At 42.7% G+C, this 22,470-nt stretch overlaps 2 protein-coding genes and 1 long non-coding RNA gene across 3 annotated transcripts; 2 read left to right on the top strand and 1 right to left on the bottom strand.

The window, feature by feature from the left end:
• Window positions 1-1,754: 1,754 nt before the first annotated feature.
• Window positions 1,755-3,974, top strand: LOC139461051 (uncharacterized). The gene is made up of 3 exons (XR_011652869.1): window positions 1,755-1,849; window positions 2,198-2,316; window positions 3,895-3,974. It is a non-coding gene; the product is annotated as an uncharacterized lncRNA (long non-coding RNA).
• Window positions 3,975-4,432: 458 nt separating this feature from the next.
• LOC139461045 (uncharacterized) lies at window positions 4,433-10,938 on the top strand. The gene is made up of 6 exons (XM_071242554.1): window positions 4,433-4,483; window positions 5,187-5,290; window positions 5,927-6,064; window positions 8,780-8,881; window positions 9,886-9,979; window positions 10,530-10,938. The coding sequence occupies exons 1-6, from the start codon at window positions 4,437-4,439 to the stop codon at window positions 10,660-10,662; spliced, it is 618 nt and encodes a 205-aa protein (XP_071098655.1). The 5' UTR covers window positions 4,433-4,436; the 3' UTR covers window positions 10,663-10,938.
• A 7,426-nt stretch (window positions 10,939-18,364) lies between these two features.
• On the bottom strand, window positions 18,365-19,441 carry LOC139461038 (nematocin receptor 2-like). The gene has a single exon (XM_071242541.1). It carries the CDS (start codon window positions 19,439-19,441, stop codon window positions 18,365-18,367), a length of 1,077 nt encoding a protein of 358 aa, XP_071098642.1.
• Between the last annotated feature and the right edge of the window lie 3,029 nt (window positions 19,442-22,470).

The raw sequence follows: 22,470 nt of genomic DNA, 5'->3' as shown, positions 1-22,470 counted from the left end.
GCTGCTTGCCCTTTTCGCAAACACCTGGTGTCATCCATTCATATAATTTTCATCACCACATATTATTTACAATGTTCTTCAAACATTTCTTCCAGAATTGGTCAAGAGTATGTTTGTAGTGGAAACAACTCCAACTGGTACCATCCACATGTGCAGGGTGGGTATCGCCATCAACTGTACTCGCCTAGCGATCACTGCTCCCTATGCACGGAGTGTCGTGTATGATCCAATAGATGACCATGTCTACTGGACGTACTCGGAATTCATAAACAGGATCCGATCCTCCGGGGAGAGCTATGAGCACAAGTGGTTCCACTTTGACAGAAGTAAGATTTACCTGATCAAATGTGCTAAGTTGGAGTTATATATTTCACATTAGGACGGTGAAAATTCCATAGAAAGGAAGTCAAATTAAAGTGCATGTATTAGACCGTTTCCAGCATCAAGGACCCGTGAAGATCCGGGGTAGAATAGGTCTTCAGCAACCCATGCTTGTCGTCAAAGGCGACTATGCTTGTCGTAAGAGACCCATGCTTGTAAGGGGCTGATGAGATCGGGTGGTCAGGTTCTCTACTTGGTTGCTGTATGTCATCATGTCACAACTGCGATCATCATAATGCCACCGGGGCGGTCGGGTAGCCTAGTGGTTAAAGCGTTCGCTCGTCACGCCGAAGACCCGGATTCGATTCCCGACATTGGTACAATGTGTGAAGCCCATTTCTGGTGTCCCCCGCGTGATATTGCTGGAATATTGCTAAAATCGGCGTAAAACCATACTCGCTCACTCACTCATGTGCTTGGATCGATGTTCATGATGTCAGTCACTTGATTGTCTGGTCCAGACTCGATTATTTACACACGGCCGTCATATAGCTGGACTATTGCTGAGTGCGGCGTTAAACAACAAATAACCCAGCCTAACCCGCATCAAAGTTTACCAGCATGGCGTGTTCGGATAACTTGTTCAGTTTAGTTATAATGTCCTGAGGCATAAAATGTTAATTGCGTAATTTTACTCGATTAACAAGGCGCCATAGTGTCGGAAATTATTACTTCTAATAACCCCAGTATTTGCTTCTAGTTTTAGTAACTACTCATTGGCTGCTCCTATACTTACCACATGGATGTGAGTGTCAGCGTTGTAAAATGAATAGCCGTCGCAAGCCATTTGAATTATAGTAATTGATATTGGAATTATTTACTCCATAATGCATGTATTCCCATCTCTTTTAGAGTCTAGTCACCGTCACTGTGGCACTGCATCCGACCGGAGTGCGGAAGGTCCGGGGTTCTATCCCGGCCGCGTCATACCAAAATACGTAAAAAAGATGCTACTTATTGTTACCCTGCCTGGCGCTCGGCATTAAGGGGCTAAAACAAGGACTGGTCAGCTCAGAGTCAGTATACAGTGTCTGAGTAGGGTATTCATGTTAAACTGCGGCATGGTATCTCAGTGTGCTTGCACTATAAATCGGCATCAGTCGATGAAGCAGCCACACACACACGTACATGCACGTCGCTATATAAGTGCAATAACATTGGACGCGACGTTAAACCCCATTTCACCTCGTTTAAAGTAAAATCGAGTTGTAACGATCTGCGCCGAAGTTGAGATGTTGTTCGCTTCAACCGTTCTTCGTTATAAACAAAATGGCAGTAACGTTATGACCATCTTTCATTTCACAGAACCATCTGCTGTTGCCATTGACCATTCTTCGAGGTTGATGTTTGTGCTGTTCTCCTCTGGCAACTCGTCCTTGCGGTCAGTGTCCCTACAGACAAGACGCCAAACGGAGATCCGTACCCCAAGTAACGGCCTGTGGGGCCTCGCTGTGGATCCACTCATGAAGTAGGCAGGCACTGAGTCGAATGCTCTCTAGAATCGCCATATTGTCATTTGATTTACATATAAATTTATGTGTTACGCACGTTTCGAAACTAAAAAATAATGTATCAAATATTTGTTGTTAATTGTTTAACGCCACACTCAGCAGAATTCCAGCTCTATTGCGTTGGTCTGTAAGTATTCAGTTACTGACTGAGCATCGATCTACGCGAATGGGATACGATGACGTGCATCAACCAGCCGGCGACCCTGTCCACTTGATTAGGCACCTCTTACGACAAAAGCATGGGGAATGAATGAATGAATGAATTTACATAATTAATGCATGTACATTGCAGTGTTACTTTGCAGGAAGATATTTCTAGCAGAGGCTACAAGACTCACCATGATGAGATATGACGGAACCTCGCTTGAGACACTCGTCAGAATAAATGCCGACTATCACGTCAGGATGGCATTTGACCCGGAAGGTATCCTGTCCTAATGTTTTTTATCGGTCTGTTGGTAATCGGATGTTGAATTAATTTGTAATTTGTTTTTGAGTCTACAGTCAACAGAATTCTATATTTGTCAGACCGGACTGTAAATAATTGTCCCTCGCCGTCGGGTACAGTGGACACGTGTTCCATCTCGCCTTCGGGTACAGTGGACACGTGTTCCATCTCGCCTTCGGGTACAGTGGACACGTGTTCCATCTCGCCGTCGGGTACAGTGGAACACGTGTTCCATCTCGCCGTCGGGTACAGTGGACACGTGTTCCATCTCGCCGTCGGGTACAATGGAACACGTGTTCCATCTCGCCGTCGGGTACAGTGGACACGTGTTCCATCTCGCTGTCGGGTACAGTGGACACGTGTTCCATCTCGCCGTCGCGCACAGTGGAACACGTGTTCCATCTCGCCGTCGGGTACAGTGGACACGTGTTCCATCTCGCCGTCGGGTACAGTGGACACGTGTTCCATCTCGCCGTCGGGTACAGTGGAACACGTGTTCCATCTCGCCGTCGGGTACAGTGGACACATGTTCCATCTCGTCGTCGGGTACAGTGGACACGTGTTCCATCTCGCCGTCGGGTACAGTGGAACACGTGTTCCATCCATCCAATCACGGAGCATGACTGATTCCCATATATGTCGGCTCTTAACGACAAGCACAAGGCACTGGGGTCACCGCTCATCGGGAATCCCTAGGGGTCAATGTTAAATTAACATTGATACATTGATTTCTGATCCAATATACATATAGACTGAGACCAACGTTTCATCGATGTCAGCTTCTCTAATGTGGCTAGACACACAACGCTTCGAAGTATGTACTTCCTTCCTTATCGTGTGAAATATCATAATTTAGTATATGCTTAAGTGTGAGAGACTGAGTTTTCTGAGAAAAATGATATTTTCACTGAAGTGAACATAACACTTGATATTTCACTGCTGTGAACATAACACTTTGACCGAACTATTGTCATACAAGAGTGACCTCACCTCAAATTGTCTCCCTTTATCATAAGTGTCTGGCCCGTACACAAACTGTTGACTTCCTTTTCACGTTTGTTCAACATTGACAAGGCAATTTAATAACAGATGGTCATTTATGGAGTTAATATCGCCTCAGGCCGCTAACTCGTCAATCGAGACTGTTCGTTTCGCAAAGCGCCTCGTAGTCTCGTAGTTTTCAAGAATATTTTTTGTTGAAGTTCATTTTGTAAATAGTCATATCTCTATGTATGATACAGAATCGTGACCCTAAATACTTTTGGTTACTTTTGTTTATATTTTTTATGATTTTGCAAACACGAAACTACTTTTTTCGTCGCAAATACAAGGGTTTGGCGAACCGCCCCTGTGTGTTAGGTGGGGAGAATTTACGTTTCAAGGTTTTACATTTGTAATGAAATAATGTTATTTTCCGGTAGAGAAACATGATATTTCACTCCTTTCGGCAGATGGAATATTCTTTACCCAGTGTCATACACACTGCACACCCAAGCCAGGTATTCGGTTCACTCCTTTCAACAGCACCTAATATGTAGACAATGTTTGTTCCAGGCCAGACGTTATACTATAACCTATGGACGTTGAAGGCATTAAGATCTGTGAACATTCACACAAGGGACACTACAACATACTCCTTCAACTGTCAGTATCTGTCTATGGCCCTCTATGAAGGCGTGTTGTACATGACAGCATTAAATGAAAGGTTGGTTTGATCTTCAATGAGAACATTCGTATGTGTCTATTTATGGCCCTCTATGAAGGCGTGTTGTATATGACAGCATTAAATGAAAGGTTAGTTTGATCTTCAATGAGATATTCGTATGTGTCATGTATGGTTATCTAAGAAGGCGTGTTGTACACGATAGCATTAAATGAAAGGTTAGTTTGATCTTCAATGAGATATTCGTATGTGTCATGTGTGGCTCTCTAAGAAGGCGTGTTGTACATGACAGCATTAAATGAAAGGTTAGTTTGATCTTCAATGAGATATTCGTATGTATCATGTTTGGTTATCCATGAAGGCGTGTTGTACATGACAGCATTAAATGAAAGGTTGGTTTGATCTTCAATGAGATATTCGTATGTGTCTATTTATGGCCCTCTATGAAGGCGTGTTGTACATGACAGCATTAAATGAAAGGTTGGTTTGATCTTCAATGAGAACATTCGTATGTATCTAGCTCACATGATTTGTTGTAATGATTCGTCGATGTTAGTATCTGTTTGCAGTTTAACGCTGCAATACCTGACATCAGTTATATATATAACAAAAACATGTTGTTATGAAGCCCTGCAAATAGACCTAATAAGTTACTATTCCAGTAGTTCCGGGTTGGTTTATAGGTCTATTAGAGTGAGAGAGTTGGGTTTAACGCCGCTTTTAACACTATTCCAGTTATATCACGACTTGTCAGCTTGATGTGGGAGGAAAGCCCGAAGTGATGCAGGTCTTAGACGTTTACCTCTTTGATGAAACCCACGAACACGAGTATGGTGCTGGCAAACCTAGAAACATAATCGGGGCAAACCAGGATTCGAACCTACAATCCTAGGTTTGTGGCGTGTCCAAGGGACGCAACTCTGCACAGCGAATTGCGGCGCCTTAGACGACTGGGCTACCCGCTATTAGACAACAGCATTGAAGAATGTGCGCAACATAACATTCTTAATCAGCCAAACCAAGCTATGAAACATATCGATGCTGATTACGTCTCCAAGAAGAACAATTTCTCAGAAAGAAAAAAACCGTTAAAAAAAGTTTTTTTAATATTATTTTGACCCGTCGTTTTGACATCCAATTTTGTTGTAACTATTAATAACACTTCCAATTTATATATTTGCAGGGGAAACATCTTCAAGATGCCGCGAGAAGGGGGGTTAATTTCAAATATCCCCTACAGTGGATCTGAGTACCGTTTTGCGAGAATCACTGTGTTTAGAAAACACGGTACGTTAAACTCTATTTTCTATATTTGAAGATTCGTGATTAAATGACGCAGTGACACAAACATTGTTTTGTTTGCTTAATCAGAATGAATACATATATCTATACAATTTTTAAGTAGATATGTTATAAATATATATTGAAATGAAACGAATGATTGTAAAAATTATGAAAGCAAAAAATGTCGGCATACATGTATATATATTCCCGGGAAAGGAGACATTTTTTGCTATATTTTTAATAATTTATAACTCATACAAAAATGGTAAGGTATTACAGTGCCATGTCAAGAATGGGGCACGGGTGGCCCAGTCGTCTAAGGCGCCGCGATTCGCTGTGTAGAGTTGCGTCCCTTGGGCACGCCAGAAACCTATGATTGTGGGTTCGAATCCCGGTTCGCCCCGATTATGTTTCTAGGTTTGTCAGCACCATACCCGTGCTCGTGGGTTTCACCGAAGTGGTAAACGTCTGAGACCTGCATCAGTTCGGGCTTTCCTCCCACATTAAGCTGACACACCGCGATATAACTGGAATACTGTTAAAAGCGGCGTTAAACCCAACTCACTCACTCACTCATGTCAAGAACTATGTGCTTTTGTCATTGTCCAATAGACTAACTGTGTGCTACATTGTGTTTAGGCTGTTCCCCCGGCTGGTTTGGGCGGACCTGCAACCTGGCTTGTGGGCAGTGCTTAGCAGGAAGTACTTGTGACCAAATGTCTGGTTACTGCACACTGGGGTGTGACGTGGGGTGGACGGGCCGCACTTGTAAAGCTGGTGAGAATACTCAAGTCTAGCTAATATATATAATCTATATCTTCGTGTAGTATTTCAGTTATTTGTGTCCCCGGCAACATATGATTGTCGTTGTAAGGCGACTAAAGGGATCGGGTGATCAGGCTCGCTGACTTGCTTGATTGCATGTCATCGTATCCCAATTGCGTGGTTCGATCCCCATGACGTCAATCAGTACATTGTCTCGTCCAGACTCAATGGTATTACTAAGTGCGGTGTTGAACAAAAACAAAAGCAAACAAATTTTCAGTTTTTATATTGTATTGGCGAGGAATTATTTAACGTAGTAAGTTATAAAAAGGGCAAGATCAGGTTTTTATTAGTATTAATTATTATCTAAATGTCTTTTTTAATTTTCTATTGTAGGGGAGAATAAATCCGAAAAGTTGTTAACCTGTGTTGTGTGACAATGTCGAGAATCAGTCTCGAAAAATTTAGCATAAAGGTGTCGCACAACAAAATATTCTACCAAACACCAGTCTCTGTTACTTCAGGGATGAGAAAAGAGGTCGATTGTACATACACATGTGAAATTGACGAAATGGGTGAGAATGCATGTTTAACATGAAATATTTCAATGCAAAACTATCTAAATATGGCTCGTCAATAGAACACAAATGCAAACCTTCCACCTTAAACAAGTATGACGTGTAAGCGTTATTTCTATGTTATATGTATGTACCCAAGGGATCTGTTCTTTAAGGAAGCGGTAGAAATAGTACAAAAAGAGTGAGAGAGTGAGTATGGTTTTACGCCGCTTTTAGCAATATTCCAGCAATATCACGGCGGGGGACACCAGAAATGGGCTTCACACATTGTACCCATGTCGGGAATCGAACCCGGGTCTTCGGTGTGACGAGCGAACGCTTTAACCACTAGGCTACCCGACCGCCCAGTACAACAATAAACAATTCAAGCTGTAATAACACGTCAACGTCAGACGTAACAGGTAACATAGGTGTTTGTCAACATGTTTTGTTTGTTTGCTTGCTTGTTTGTTGTTTAACGTCGGACTATTAAAGCAATATTTGAGGAATATGACGGCGATCTGTATTTAATCGCGTTTGGACCAGACAATCCAGAGATTGACATCATGAACATCGATCTGCGTCAAGTGGGATACGATGATATTCATCAACCAAGTCATCGAGCCTGACCACCCGTTCCCGTTAGCCTCTTACAAGCAGGGGCTGTATTCTTTGTAAAAGAAAACACGCAAATGAATATGGGATTTGACCAAAACATTAAACATATCAAATGTTTCTAGGCTTAAACAGGCTGACACTCTGCGACTTAAAGGTCCAAAAGACAGCAATGATAATTACCGTAACAAAAAACATCACCATCGAATAAGCATTTCTTGTTTGTTTCATATTTAGACACCATCAAACATGGGTGTGTACTTTCTTTTGCCCAGCAGTGTAGTACACGTGGTACGACCTACGTACCCCACCCGAGCCTACATGCTACAAGAGGCTTTGTTGGTTTGTTTGAATTATATTTAATGTCCCACTCAGCAATATTCCAGCTATAGCACTGTCTGCAAATAAACGAGTCTGAACCAGACAGTCCAGTTGATGGCATTCTGAGTGAGTGAGTGAGTATGGTTTAACGCCGCTTTTAGCAATATTCCAGCAATATCACGGCGGGGGACACCAGACATGGGCTTCACACATTGTACCCATGTCGGGAATCGAACCCGGGTCTTCGGCATGACGAGCTAACGCTTTAACCACCAGGCTACCCGACCGCCCCGGTGGCATTATGATGATCGCAGTTGTGACATGATGACATGCAGCAACCAAGTAGAGAACCTGACCACCCGATCTCATCAACCCCTTACAAGCATGGGTATTTTTGTTTGTATATCCACAAGCATATTATTGAAAAGAAGGGAGTGTCATATTGTCGTAGAATAGAAGTAAAACAGCTGGGTAATGTTACAATTGTTGGTTCAGGAACATCGAGTTATGTAAATTTTAGCAATGAAAACGTTTCTTGCGCAAACAATGTTTCAACAGGGTCGAACAGTCAAGGCCCTTGCAAAGGTTTCAAAAATACTTATGGCAGGTATGTGGACGATTTTCCCAAACTTGAAGTTTCGGTGACAAAAGTTATGCCTGATGCAATTCCCTATTTTGTCTTGCACCATGTGTTCAGGCTAACAGTTGACTTGACTTTGCATGTATTTGTGACGGGTAACAACGGCGAGGCAGAATACACCCACCTTTCCACAAACACCTGGTATCATGACTATTTGATGGTGATTCATGACTACATCCTTGTGATATAGTCGGAATCGTACATAGGACATGCTTAGCAGTAATTTAATCATTATGATTTTGAAAATGGTTTTGTCGCTCATCTTTAGTACAATTAAAGTGTTTGTACCACGCCGCATGAGTCCTCTTCTTCCTAGTAACGTAAGAAGTCAGCCAGACAGATTGGGCCAGACATTCTAGTGATTGAGATCATGAGCATCGATCTACGCAATTGGGATACGATGACATGCATCAACCAAGTCAGTGAGTCTGACCTCTCGATCCCGTTAATCGCCTCTTACGACGAACACAGTCGCCTTTTACGGCAAGCATGGGTTGCTGAAGACAAAATTTCATGCAGTTCTATATCGATATTGATAATCACGTGTGCACTGGATTCTGGCACGATAAAGAAATCTAGTCAAATTACTTTCAGAGTCTAAGGACGGGTCATTTGGTTCTTGGACTACTTCTCCTCCTGCTTCTCAGACAAGCCCCTGGGGGGTGGGATGCAAGCAGGGGTGGATCGAATTTACCGGTTAGTGTTTAACTTCCTTATCTCGGTAGATTGGTCAGTGTGAACGCCGCATCGACATTGTTTCGGGCATAAAGCAGCGAGAAGAAATATCGTAGGACAAGACCTGTAAACCTGTCACTGTTTAGTGTGTAAACCTATGTGCTGAGACACATATATATCCTGCGAAATTTAAAAGATGACAAAAAAGATAATTTAGAGTGAGTGAATATGGCTTTACGCCGCTTTTAAGCCCACTAAACACAGGGCTGCGACCTTTGTGCCACCTTTGAGCGATCAAAAACTGACCAGGACGTTCAATGATCGCCTTAACCCAGAAAATTATGTTTCTATGTAACTGCTCCAGGAGTTGTTCAGCAGTAACTGCTCAAGATGTTCAGCGTCTGCAACCACAATGAAAGCCCTCTATCTATAGGCAGGCTGAGGAGGCATCATATGTAGCTCAAAGGAGGCAGAAAAGCGGCAGAAGCATTGCCATGATGTCTCAAGGGTTGCCGTACTCCCCGAATTGAGGCACGGCGGTCGCCACAGTCATCGTTCAATGCACGCTGTTGGTCGCCCAAAGGAGGCACAAGGAAGGCAGAAGCATCGCCCAGATTGACGGGAAAAATTACCAGGCTACAATTGGGCGACCACTATGCCTTCATTCTGCAACAACGGCAATGCTTGTGCCTCCCTTCTGCCTCCTTTGAGCCCCCTTTAAACAACCAATCTCCTCGGCGACCTTTGTGCAACTGTCGTGAACATGTGCAAAAATTCACGGCGACCATGGCATCCATGGCGATGTCTGAAAATCCTGTGTACTGCCGGTTCTTCGGCGTGAGGAACGAGAGAACGCTTTAACCACCGCCCAAGATGATTTAGATGTTAGATGTCGTGTTATTATGACTATTGATATATGACATAATGCAATACAAATTCTATTTGAACAAGATTTATCTAGTTCATGCAATGCAGTCAGCACTGATCCATCTGTTCCCAGATTAAAACACTACTTTTAATTTTAGAAGGCAAGCCTGTTCTCTGGACACTGGTGGGTGGGTGTGGCTTGCTCGCCCTTCTCGTATGTGCGCTGGTAGTGGTTGTATGCAGATGTAAAAGGTATCTATGGTGTACTACCATGTCATATGATTTCTATACCATGATAGTCAAAAAGGATTCTAAGCACGAGTCGTTTAAAGTGGTAGAGTGCCAAAGCTTCAATAGAAACGATGGTGTGATTTTATCAATTATTAAATGTCATTCTGGATGATAACACTATGATAAAGTCATGTTTTTGTTTGAGACCAACTTAATATTGTGTGGGTACATCATGTTTATGTTTGAGACCAACTTAATATTGTGTGGGTACATCATGTTTATGTTTGAGACCAACTCAATATAGTGTGGGCACATCATGTTTATGTTTGAGACCAACTTAATATTGTGTGGGTACATCATGATTATGTTTGAGACCAACTCAATATAGTGTGGATACATCATGTTTATATACATGAAAAAATCAAAATGACCGTTCTATGTAAATAGATCATGACTTTCATGTGTTAATAATTGCCGCCTATAGGAGTGGCAACATTCTGTATTATATCATGACTGAATAATGAGTGTAGCAATGATATCTTTATGTCATAGCATGTGTATTTCATTGTAGAAAATTGACGCGGCTGAGAATAAATCAGAATAAGGACGGAAGTTGTATTAGGATGGATGACAAAGCGTATCAGGAGTACCTCACGGCACAGGACGCACAGGAAAGTAATGACAACACGTACGAAGTGATCTGAGAGATTTTAATGGAATGTACATTCAGTACCTTAGGCTTTGGTAACTGGGCGTGATATGTTTGTATCGTTGCTCGTTCCAGATGGCAAGGATTCAGTGAAAAAAATCAGTTTACCTTGAAAAATCAGTCATACTTAATGTGTTCTGAGACCAGTGATGTAAGTATCTACTACAATTAACAATACATGTATATAATACAAACAACCCAACAAACTCTCTGCTGGAATGTGTGGTACCAATCATTCGATCGGGTAAAAGTCATAAAGTGTATGGGGGCACGGGTGGCCCAGTCGTCTAAGGCGCCGCGATTCGCTGTGCAGAGTTGCGTCCCTTGGGCACGCCAGAAACCTATGATTGTGGGTTCGAATCGCGGTTTGCCCCAATTATGTTTCTAGGTTTGTCAGCACCATACCCGTGCTCGTGGGTTTCACCGAAGTGGTAAAAGCCTGAGACCTGCACCACTTCTATTTTCCTCCCACATTAAGGTGACACGCCGTGATATTACTGTAATACTGTTAAAAGCGGCGTTAAAACCAACTCACTCACTCAACTTGTGTAGTCTATGCAATTATTATATCTTATCCATGTGAAGCGCTTCTGTACATTCAAGTTGTTTAGTACAATATGTTTTATTAAAATCTATTTCAATGTGTTGCTACCATTTTCTCTATACCCTTTTATCTCATTTATAATAAAACACCTTAATGTTCCCCTTCCTAATCTAACGCTATAAGATTGCAGATCATAACCATGAGATACAACGTTCTCTTATATTTCAGTGACATTGTGTTTTCATTGTGACCTAATTATAAGAAGATGGGGTTTTTACTGAAAGTGTTAATCAATCCGCATATACAGTGAATGAGTTTTTACGCCGCTTTTAGCACGGCGGGGACACCAGAAATGGGCTTCACTCATTGTACCCATGTTGGGAATCGAACCCGGGTCTTCGGCGAGACGAGCGAACGCTTTAACCACTAGGCTACCCGACCGACCCCCGCATATACAGGGAGACAGTTACAATGAATTGCGATTGTACGTGTATTCGTGAACAAATTAAAAATCGTTAACAGGTTAACCTAATTAATAACTATATGCAATATCTTCTCTTAAGGATCTCACTTACGGATTAGACATTATACAAGGTATTAGTGAGAAAATGGGAATTATCATAAGAAGGTTTTTTTTCTGAATTGTTTCCAATCGTCATAATCAAAGACAAACGGCAATATATAAATATAATGTTGAAATATTCGTAGTTCGGGACAACGAGGGTACCGACAGCAAAGCACACAATATGGGTTCTATAGGGACAAGAACGTTACATAGTCTTAAACGATAACTTGAGACTACGGAGTTCGAGTTAAAGAGATTTCACTGTACTCCCAAACCCCGTTCCACATCCAGACAGAACCTTATATTTATTTATCATGTTATTTATCACTCAAGAAATGCATTTAGTGCACATAGTAAAAGACGTTTTAACCACTACGAAGTAGAAATTTCATATTAAGCTTTGCAAAAATATTTTTCTAATGGTTTAATGGTTAGATAATCCGCGTTTGCAGCATCGTAGTTATCTCCAATTAACGCCGGGCCTTCATTACCCGCCAGTTTTGCAAGATCGATAAAGGAGTAAGCGTGGGGAAGTTAAGAAATAACGGTGTGAGCGTGTGCGTGTGCATGTGCGTGCGCGTGCGCTCCAACAAAATAACCCCCGGGGTCGTTAGAAGGCGCCCGGGCAACGATACTAATTAGAATGATACTAAATAATAATGCTTTATCTATAAAATTGTGTTCTTTAATTTTAATAAAGTGGCAATACTGTGCATTCATTGGTTTAGACTTTGGAGTGAGTGAGTTGGGTTTCGCTCTGCTTTTAACAGTATTCCAGTTATATTGCGGCGTGTCAGCTTAATGTGGGAGGATAGCCCGAACAGACGCAGGTCTCAGACGTTTACCACTTCGGTGAAACCCACGAGCACGGGTATGGTGCTGACAAACCTAGAAACATAATCGGGGCGAACCGGGATTCGAACCCACAATCATAGGTTTCTGGAATGCCTAAGGGACGCAACTCTGCACAGCGAATCGCGGCGCCTTAGACGACTGGGCCACCCGTGCCCCCTTTAGACTTTGGACCTGATGGAGTGCAGCAGATACGTCCTAAAATTCTGCTGAGTTATATGGGTATAACTTTTATAGTGGTGATGTGTGGTTATTGAAACAGGATGGATGCCTATGCCTTTGGGGGCGCATCCGTTTTACAAGCGTGTTACCTAAACGCTTGCTCCTGAATCCGTACAGAAAAGTAAGCATCACTGAAGTGAGCGTAACAGAGAAAACTGCACATCTGGAGCTCTTGGCATTGTTATTACTGCAAAAATGGGGAGATAACTCAAGACAGAGGCAAACTGTCACGGTTCAAGTGAGTGAGTGAGTTGGGTTTAACGCTGCTTTTAACAGTATTCCAGTTATATCGCGGTATGTCAGCTTAACGTGGGAGGAAAGCCCGAAGTGATGCAGGTCTCAGATGTTTACCACTTCGGTGAAACCCACGAGCACGGGTTTTGTGCTGACAAACCGAGAAACATAATCGGGGGAAACTGGGATTCGAACCCACAATCATAGGTTTCTGGCATGCCAAAGGGACGCAACTCTGCACAGAGAATTGCGGCGCCTTAGACGACTGGGCCGACCGTGCCCCCGTCACGGTTGAAAAAATGACGTTAATTCTTCACCCTACCTGGATATGTTCTAGTTTGAATAGTTTCTCTCGGTGAATCCAAACTGTCTCTTCTGAATTCGCATTAAAAGCGCAAGATGTTCTTGTTATGTTTCCGTATTTTATAGGGATGTATACACAAACGCAGGAAGGAAAATGAGGGCCCTGCTTACTATGGAAACAAAGTCCCCCTGCCGTACAGGAATGTTATTTGTACGGAGGGACAAAAGAAAGTATACCGATTTTTAAAAAAAATAAGCAATTTAACATTGAAAGTACTGTTGTTAAATTTGATTGTGTCTCTTTAACTATTACCCATTTCTGCAACAGTTTGTTAAAAGTAATCTGTCTCTGAGTAATTTTGTGTACAAATAACTTGGTTCAATGAAGACTGGGGTAAGAACAGAATTTGCAACCATATGGCCCTTACCATGTTTGAAATGTTGTACATTTGTGCCAAAAAAGCAAATGTATTGATTTTCAAAGATATGATGGCTTAGATACAAATCAGTAGTTTGGAACTGTATGCGAATTTTTTAATTTTCAAAAGTTTCAAATCAAACTATATTTAAAAAATATAACCACGTTGGGGTATTCTTCGAGAGTTTTTTGTATATGATATCGCCAACATAAGATATTTTCAACTGAAAATCAAACATGATAAAATCAGTTCAGAGGCATAGTTTCAAAGTTCCCCACGACTGTATCGTATTTATTCCTAGTTGATGGGAACGTGCGTCACAGTTACATGATATATCCGTACATGGTTTCATTTTCTTCCGCGTCGGATTTTAAACCCGTCCGGTTCTCACGAAAAATCGAGAGAAAGTTATATAGTTGAAAACATCAAGTTAGTGAAAGCTCCTTCAGCTTCAATGGAACCCATGCTTGCCGTAAAAGGCGACTATGCTTGCCGTAAAAGGCGACTATGCTTGTCGTAAAAGGCGACTATGCTTGTCGTAAAAGGCGACTAACACTGAGGATAGGGTGGTCAGACTAACTGACATGGTTGATGCATGTCATCGTATCCCAATTGTGTGGATCGATGCTCATGATGTCAATCACTGGATTGTCTGGTCCAGACTCGATTATTTACAGACCGCAGTCATATAGCCGGAATATTGCTGAGTGCGGCGTTAAACAACAAACAAACAAACAGCTTCAGTCGCTCCATGGCTGACATAACGCCGATGCGATGTTAAGTGACCGGTGTACGTGACCTGTCACTTTGGTACTTTGTCACATGCCATGGTCTAGCATAAGATTTGGGCAGACGAGGTAGAAAAAGTGCATACTCACACACCAGTTGCCTTCAGAATCAGCTGTTTTCATCAGCAACATATTATTACGATTTGAAACCTCTGACCGATATGATTGAGAATTCTCAAATGTCACATTTGAATTTTCCTTGAACTGCTTACTTGGATACAACTCATTGTGTCTACCTCATCCTCGCTAATCATGGGTATGAATTATTTACATCTTGATTCTATTATGATACATACCCTGCACCCATAAGGAGTGAGTGAATTTGGTTTGACGCCGCTTTGAACAGTGTTCCAGTCATATCACGACGTGTCAGCTTTATGTGGGAGGAAAGCCTGAAGTGACGCTGGTCGTATTCATTTACCACTTTGGTATGGTGCTGACAAGCCTAGAAGTATGGTGCTGACAAGCCTAGAAACATAATCGGGGCGAATCGGGATTTGAACCCACAATCATAACCACCTCCGTTGTCTAGTGGTGGAGCGTCTGTCCGGAGTGCGGAAGGTCGGGGATTCGATCTCCGGCTTCGTCTTACCAAAAGACCTTAAAAGATGGCTACCCTGCCTGGTGCTTGGCATCAAGGGGTCAAAACAAGAACTGGTCGGCTCGGGGTCAGAATAGTGGGGTATTCAAGTTAAACTGAGTCATGGTACCTCAGTGGGCAAACCACACACACACACACACACACACACGCACATACGCACACGCACACGCACATACGCACGCACGCACACACACGCACGCACGCACACACACATACGCACACACACACACACACACGCACACGCACACGAAGACACACACACATACGCACGCACACACACATACACACACGCACGCACATACACACGCACGCACACACACATACGCACACACACACGCACGCACACACACGCACACGCACGCACACACACATACGCACACACACACACACACGTTCATGCACGTCGCTGTATGAGTGTAATAATCCTGAAGTTAAATCCAGTTTTACCTCATCTCACCCCACAAACAGGTTTCTGGCGTACCCAAGGGGCAGCAACTCTGCACAGCGGTTTGCGGCGCCTTTGACGCCTGGTCTACACGTGCCCCCGATTAAGAAGAAAATAGCCGCCCAATTAAATTACTCTCAGAACGAGAGACCTATTGTGCTATGTCAAAGATGCGACAGATGGAGATGATGACGTCACTTTCGAAAGGAAGCTATGGTAGTGTGTGAGACCAGGGTGTTTTTCATTATAGAGTGGATATGCAATACACAGGATATCAAGTATGTGTCTACGCTTGTTACCCTAAATTGAACTTTCAGTGCCAAACGTCGGATGAAATCACAAGCTCTTTTTCTATAAAGAGAAGCGATAAAACCCTTTCCAAATCCATAACAAATATCTGCCAAAAGTCGATTGTACGATTACGGCTATATGATGAACATGGGTTTATAAATCACTATCAAACAGTGATGATACCAGGTGCTCGCAAAAAGGCGAGCGTACCCTGCCCCACCGGTGGCACCACTCACAAACACATGTAAAGGCAAGTCAATTGTTCACCTTAAACATACACGGGAACATATGGTACAGGTCAAAATAGGAAATTGCATCAGACATCATTCTTGTAAACTGATGCGTCAAATTTGGAAATGTCCTCCACATGTTCACCATAAAACGAATCGGGATTCGAACCCACAACCGTTACCGCCTCCGTGTTCTAGTGGTAGAGCGTCTGTCCGGAGAACGGAAGGTCGGGGATTCTATCCCCGGCTGCGTCTTACCAAAACACGTTAGAAGAAGGTTATCCCGCCTGGCGCTCGGCATGAAGGGGCGAAAGCAAGGACTGGTCGGTTGGAGTCACTGCTAGCCCACTGAGATACCATGCCGCAGTTTAACATGGTCTAGCACTATAAATCGGCATTAGTCCGGACTAGTACGTAGTATACTGTGTCTGAGTGAGTATACTGTGTCTGAGTGGGGTATTCATGTTAAACCGCTGCATGGTATCTTAGTGGGCTAGCACTATAAATCGGCATTAGTCCAGACTAGTAGTACGGAGTTTTCTGTGTCTGAGTGGGGTATTCATGTGAAACCGCGGCATGGTATCTCATTTGGCTAGCACTATTAATCGGCAATAGTCCGTTAATCGTTAATAAGTGTTGACAGCAAACATCCCATGCAAGAACGGTTATGTCTGTTAACTTAAACACCAAAACACATCCTTCAGCTTGCACATGCCACACGCAGTAGCGCCACAAATTACTTAACGTGCGTAGGGTGTCATTCCTGATTATGAAACTTTCAAAGAAGGTCGATTTATCTCTGTGGACCATTATTTCTGTCAGTCTGAAATCATACAGTTGTGCGTGATATACTTGATTTCATTCATTGTTTGTGTATGAAGTAGCAAAGCGGCGTCTGCAACGCGCGGAGCGACTACGGGCTATTTGCATGCTGGGAACTGGCAGAAGTTAGCGTGCAGTGGCCAATACGTTCAATGTTTCACAGTCTGTGATTAGCAGACTATGGAACAAGTACCAACAAACCCAAAATGTTGACAATCGACCTCGTTTAAGGATCAACGGTCCGAAACCAGGCTCAACGAAATCGAGCTCAAACGGTGAATCAGATTGCTGCAAACTTTCATCAGGCTACTGGAGTACGAGTTCAGGGTCTGACGATTAGAAATCGTCAACGTGCAACTCATCCCCATGTTCAAATTGTCACATTGCCAAAAGACGCCAATGGTGAACGCAGCTTAGAAACTGGGGTACTCGTCGCTGGTCACGTGTCATGTTTCGAGATAGTCCCGAATCACGTTAGGCATGGTCGTGTCTGGCGACGCCGAAATAAACGTCAAGCCTATGCTAATCTGAGACCTCATGACATATTTTGGCGGTTAATGTGTGGGTCGGCATCACTATGACAGAGCGAACCCCACTCCATATTGTGCAGGGAAGGACACTGGACACTGAATGTTTGACAAATCATGGCGGTATATTGCACTGCTCCACCACAAACTTTGAAATTTCCCATCTGACCTCTTACGTCATAGGCCGCCGACCACGTTGGCCTGAAAAAGGCCTGAGTTCGATTCCCACATGGGTACAATATGTGAAGACCGGATTCGCCTGTCGTGATATTGCTGGAATATTGTTAAAGGGGGCTTATACACAACTCACTCACTCACCCGTCAGAGTTGCAAGGATCGTAGCCCATGCTTTCAATCACTGGTTTGCCTCGTCCAGATTCTGTTATGTACATGCTGCCACGATGTAGCCCGATTATTACTGACTGCTACGCAAAACAACAGGACCCAACTAGCGAGCATGATTAATAAAGTATGTCGGAATATATATGCTTTGAGTAAACAAAACAAGCGTTATGATCACGACGTCACTGAAAGACGCTGTAAACATTCAATTTTCAGCGATAGTCCCCGATCGAGGTCAAAGTGAACGATGTGATTGCGTTGTTGACCAGGATTCTGTTCCACCAATCCATCTTGATGCCGTGAATGTCTGTGTTAAAGTTAAGATCGTCATCACGCTGCCCTGGGTTGACGTCGCTCTTAAAACATTACACATATAGGTAGGCAGGCATCTACGGGACTTCTAGACACATTTCAAGTTATTCTTTTAATGGCAACACTGGACAAAGAACGACCAACACTATGTTAGCCCGTTTCGATATTTTAATTGTGAATCTATAAACTTAGCACTCCCTTCATTTTCCAGGACATTTTGCAAAAATTAGTTTCCAACACTCTTGGCGAAACGTTAGACTCACGAATCCGTACACAAAAGAGTTTGTCATCGAGCTGATGAAGTACGACCGAATTAGGATGTTGTACGTCACAAACCATACCCCATTGGGATGAAATGTCAAAGGTAGAAGGCTGCGCACAGCCATGATTACAGCAAAGGGGAGATAACTCAGTATGAAGGCAAAGGTCACCGTAAAAGCAATGACAGTTATGCGTTTACCCCGGATTGATTTGTGCTTTGGGTTTCCTACATCTGGAACTTCTTCATCTTGGAAATCGGAATTGGTGCTTGAAATGTTCCCTCTCTTTGAATTTTCATGGAGAACAATTTGTGTGTTGTTACATATGTTCTTTTTGTGTTTCCGTACTTCTCTCCAAACGTGGATATACATATAGCATATAGCCACAGATATAAGTAACATGACACTTCCTCCAAATATCTGGTAAATAAAGGGGAATATTGAACCCTTCATACTGTCACTTGTTGTACAATCTTGTCCACACAGTCCATCTATGCTTGTTTCAACTGTTTGTTTTCCATATATACACACAGCTGGCAGGGAGAGAAAAATGGCGACGGTGGTTGCTATGGCAACATACCTCTTTGCCTCCTTCATGGTCATTTGAATTGACATAGGCCTACATAACATCGTGTACCTGTTAATTGTAATGATCAGCAACACAAAGGCTGAGTCGATATTGGGAAATGCTACAATAAAGCGAAATATTTTACATGTTACCTCACTCTCAAAGAGGTAAAAATAACGGATGTCCATGATTTCGAATGGCATGGCCAATGTGCAGTTCACCAAGTCCAGTGCCGCGAGGAAGACGAGAAGAAACGTATTGACAGACAAAGGGATCTTTCTTGTGAAGATGTAGCACACTAAAATGTTCCCAAAGAATCCAGTCACCATTATAAATCCTACAAACGCCATGGCAGGGATTAGAGTCTTTGCCATGATTTCGTTTTCCTCCCACAAGAGGTCCTCCTTTGATACTGAATCATTTGGTTGGCTGATGTTGCATGCTGTCATGTTGCCGTTGCTATCCCTGACATGCGAAGATGAGAGAGAGTTAACATTTAACGTGAAATCGTCAGTATTCTAGACATATAATGACGGAAATCGGAAAGACACACAGCTTTACTTTATTCATCTTGTGTGTGTGTGTGTGTGTGTGTGTGTGTGTGAGTGCGTGCGTGCGTGCGTGCGCGCGTGTGTGTGTGTGTTTTAGAGGGTGCGTGTGCTAGTCAGAGTTAATATTCTGGGGATTTTATCGAAAAAAAACCCAATTGTCCCAGAAAATTCTAGAATAAAATTATTATGCCTTAGATTGGTAAAAATTGCCGCAAAAATTACATTGTTGCAAGATGTGTTTCTTAAAAAAAATCAGGCTCATAGTTTTCATTTAGAAATTTCTGGTTTTAAAGCGGTAGCTGAAACAATATCTATTGTCTAGAAACAATCCCAGCATCCCTAAAAATATATCATGCAGCAGTCTAACATGGATACCCCATCCAGACTGTATACTGACTCCGAGCCGACCAGTGCTTGTTTTATCCCATTTAAGGTCGGGGCAGTCAGGTTACATTAAATACAACAAGTACACTCTTTTAACGTCATCACGCGACCTTCCGCTTTCCAGGCTGACGAGAGGGCACGGGTGGCCCAGACGTCTAAGGCGCCGCGATTCGCTGTGCAAAGTTGCGTCCCTTGGGCGAGCCAGAAACCTATGATTGTGGGTTCGAATCCCGGTTCGCCCCGATTATGTTTCTAGGTTTGTCAGCACCATACCCGTGCTCGTGGGTTTCACCGAAGTGGTAAACGGTTGAGATATGCATCAATTCGGGCTTTCCTCCCACACTAAGCTGACACGCCGCGATATGACTGGAATACTGTTAAAAGCGGCGTTAAACACAACTCACTCCAGGCTGACGCTCTATTCACTAGGCCACGGAGGCCGTCCACTAGACCAAAGAAGTGGTCGAAATGAGCAAGGTCGAAGTCTCATTTACGTGAACAACGATTTCTAACGTACGTGTTTGCTCATATCTTGTATTAGTCTGCTCTAGGGAGTCAGAAAGTGTCACTGTCTCAGCTCATCTCTTACTGCTGTGGACCGCCTACGTGGTGTTGTGGATACAGCGTCTGGTCGGAGAACGGAACGTCTGTAGGTTCGATTCCCTGCTGGGTCATACCAAAAGACGTTAAAAGGTGGTACATGTTGTTACCCTGCCTAGGACTTGGTATTTAGAAGAACTTGTCGTTTCAAAGACCTTGTATGATTTGTGTGTGTTACCAGGTCGAAAAACCAGTTTAGTCACGGTCTAGTCAGAGCCTAGCTTCCCTTACTTTAATTAGCCGGCTTGGGTCACTATTCGGCAAAGTCCGGCGGTCGCCGTAACGATGTAACCTTTAATTTTTATTCTCTGGAGATTTAATGGCATACTGTTATCATGTACTGATTTGATATATGTTATCACATGTTTGCTTCTTTATTCATGTATTGAATAAATGTTTTTGTGACTATGATTTTCACACATAAGCGGGATTATCTGGTAGATATTTCTCTTGTATTAATGGTCATTTTTGCCACCTCAATAATTGTACATATCTGGTTGTAAATCTCAAGTGTTACCACTGGATAGCTTGTTCAGCGCTTGATTTCGGCACTCACATCTTCCGTATTGGTTTAGCAGTCAGCTTGCGATTCTGTTTTTTTTTCTTGATATCGTCAACTATTGATAGAATTAGCTGATGGTGATCAACCTGTGAACCTATTACTTTTTCATCATTGCTTTATGCTTGTTTAATGACACCCTGGTCCCCTGGACACAGCACGTGACAGTCAGTGTCTGAGTGAGGCTTCCATGTAGCAAGGTATCACAATCGTCTAGCACAATCAAATCTTTGGAAGATTTATCGTCTATTAATTCTGTCTACACTGAATATAATATAAATATTTATATTCAACTGAAAGTGACTTACATTGTGTAGGTGTTGATCTGTTCCTTTGGTTCGCAGGATCAGCTTGACAGAGACTACCTCCACAATTTGAATGCAAATAGACGGCTACCCGCACGTTAATGTCGGCGTCACTCCTCTGAGTGTAACCCAACATTAAAAATAAACAGGGAAACGCAAGTTCCTGTTTCTCTTTCGCATGCATACTGGAGATAATTTAAATTGAATACGTGGATAAAATATTACCGAGAGTCTGTTAAATATTGACGAATGAGATTTAGTTCCGAGGCACCTTATTGTCAAAAGTCGTTTTTTTAATTTATTGTATTTTAATTTAGACTGGATGTACATCATGTCACAAAACCTTCCTAGGGAAAGTAAGGATTCGCAAGAGAATGATATGTTAGTCCTATTTTCATCCTACTTCACTCCCATCTCATTTAAATCAGATCCTAGTTCACACTGCCGCTAAACATAGATCTGAGGTCAAAGATCAGAGGACACCCCATAATAGGTCACTTCAGAACGACCTTTTATCCGACCAATCAGATTCGCTTTCCAGATCGGGGAAAGTGACAGTCGGATAGTTTTGTCTAATCATGCAACTCTGGAAAGGTTAACACGGGTTATTCTGAAGGACAAAAGGGGTTGTACGACTGATTCATCGACTTCAAAATCATCGACTATCTCTCGCTTAGAAATGGAATAAACATTTGAAACGCAAGAGACTTTGTATAGCCCCTGGGAAGTACTGTTATACAATCTCGGCCATCTATTTGATATTCCAGCGTTTATTTTTGTTCAAATTTCAAATTTTGAATCAAATTCAAAAATAATTTTTCAAAGCGAAGTCAGTTTGAAACTATTGACCCAAAGCTCCAGATAGCCCCTTTCTGATTGGCTACTGTCCACTCAGTCATGTTCAGTTCAGTCAGTTCTTGAAAACATAATCTGTTCCCGAATATGCAGAACAAAATAGTATTTGTCCCCAGGCCCCGGACGAGTGCCCCCTGAAAGACGGACATATCCCCTACCCCTCTCACAGAGAACATATTATAGTGTAACATGCTATTTCTCACACGCTATGACACGTGTTTGTT

The sequence above is a fragment of the Haliotis cracherodii genome, unplaced genomic scaffold, assembly GCF_022045235.1.
Source record: "Haliotis cracherodii isolate W230 unplaced genomic scaffold, xgHalCrac1.p SCAF_1, whole genome shotgun sequence".
NCBI classification, from domain to species: domain Eukaryota; kingdom Metazoa; phylum Mollusca; class Gastropoda; order Lepetellida; family Haliotidae; genus Haliotis; species Haliotis cracherodii.
This window is presented reverse-complemented; position numbering and strand designations above follow the sequence as displayed.

Bases quoted from the DNA above. Each gene is read 5' to 3' on its own strand.
- LOC139461045 (XM_071242554.1), top strand. From the start codon at position 4,437: ATGGCCCTCTATGAAGGCGTGTTGTACATGACAGCATTAAATGAAAG. The intron at 4,484-5,186 runs GTTGGTTTGATC...ATATATTTGCAG, and splicing joins ATGACAGCATTAAATGAAAG to GGGAAACATCTTCAAGATGC. The intron at 8,882-9,885 runs GTTAGTGTTTAA...TTTTAATTTTAG, and splicing joins GGGGTGGATCGAATTTACCG to AAGGCAAGCCTGTTCTCTGG.
- LOC139461038 (XM_071242541.1), bottom strand. From the start codon at position 19,441: ATGACAGCATGCAACATCAGCCAACCAAATGATTCAGTATCAAAGGAG.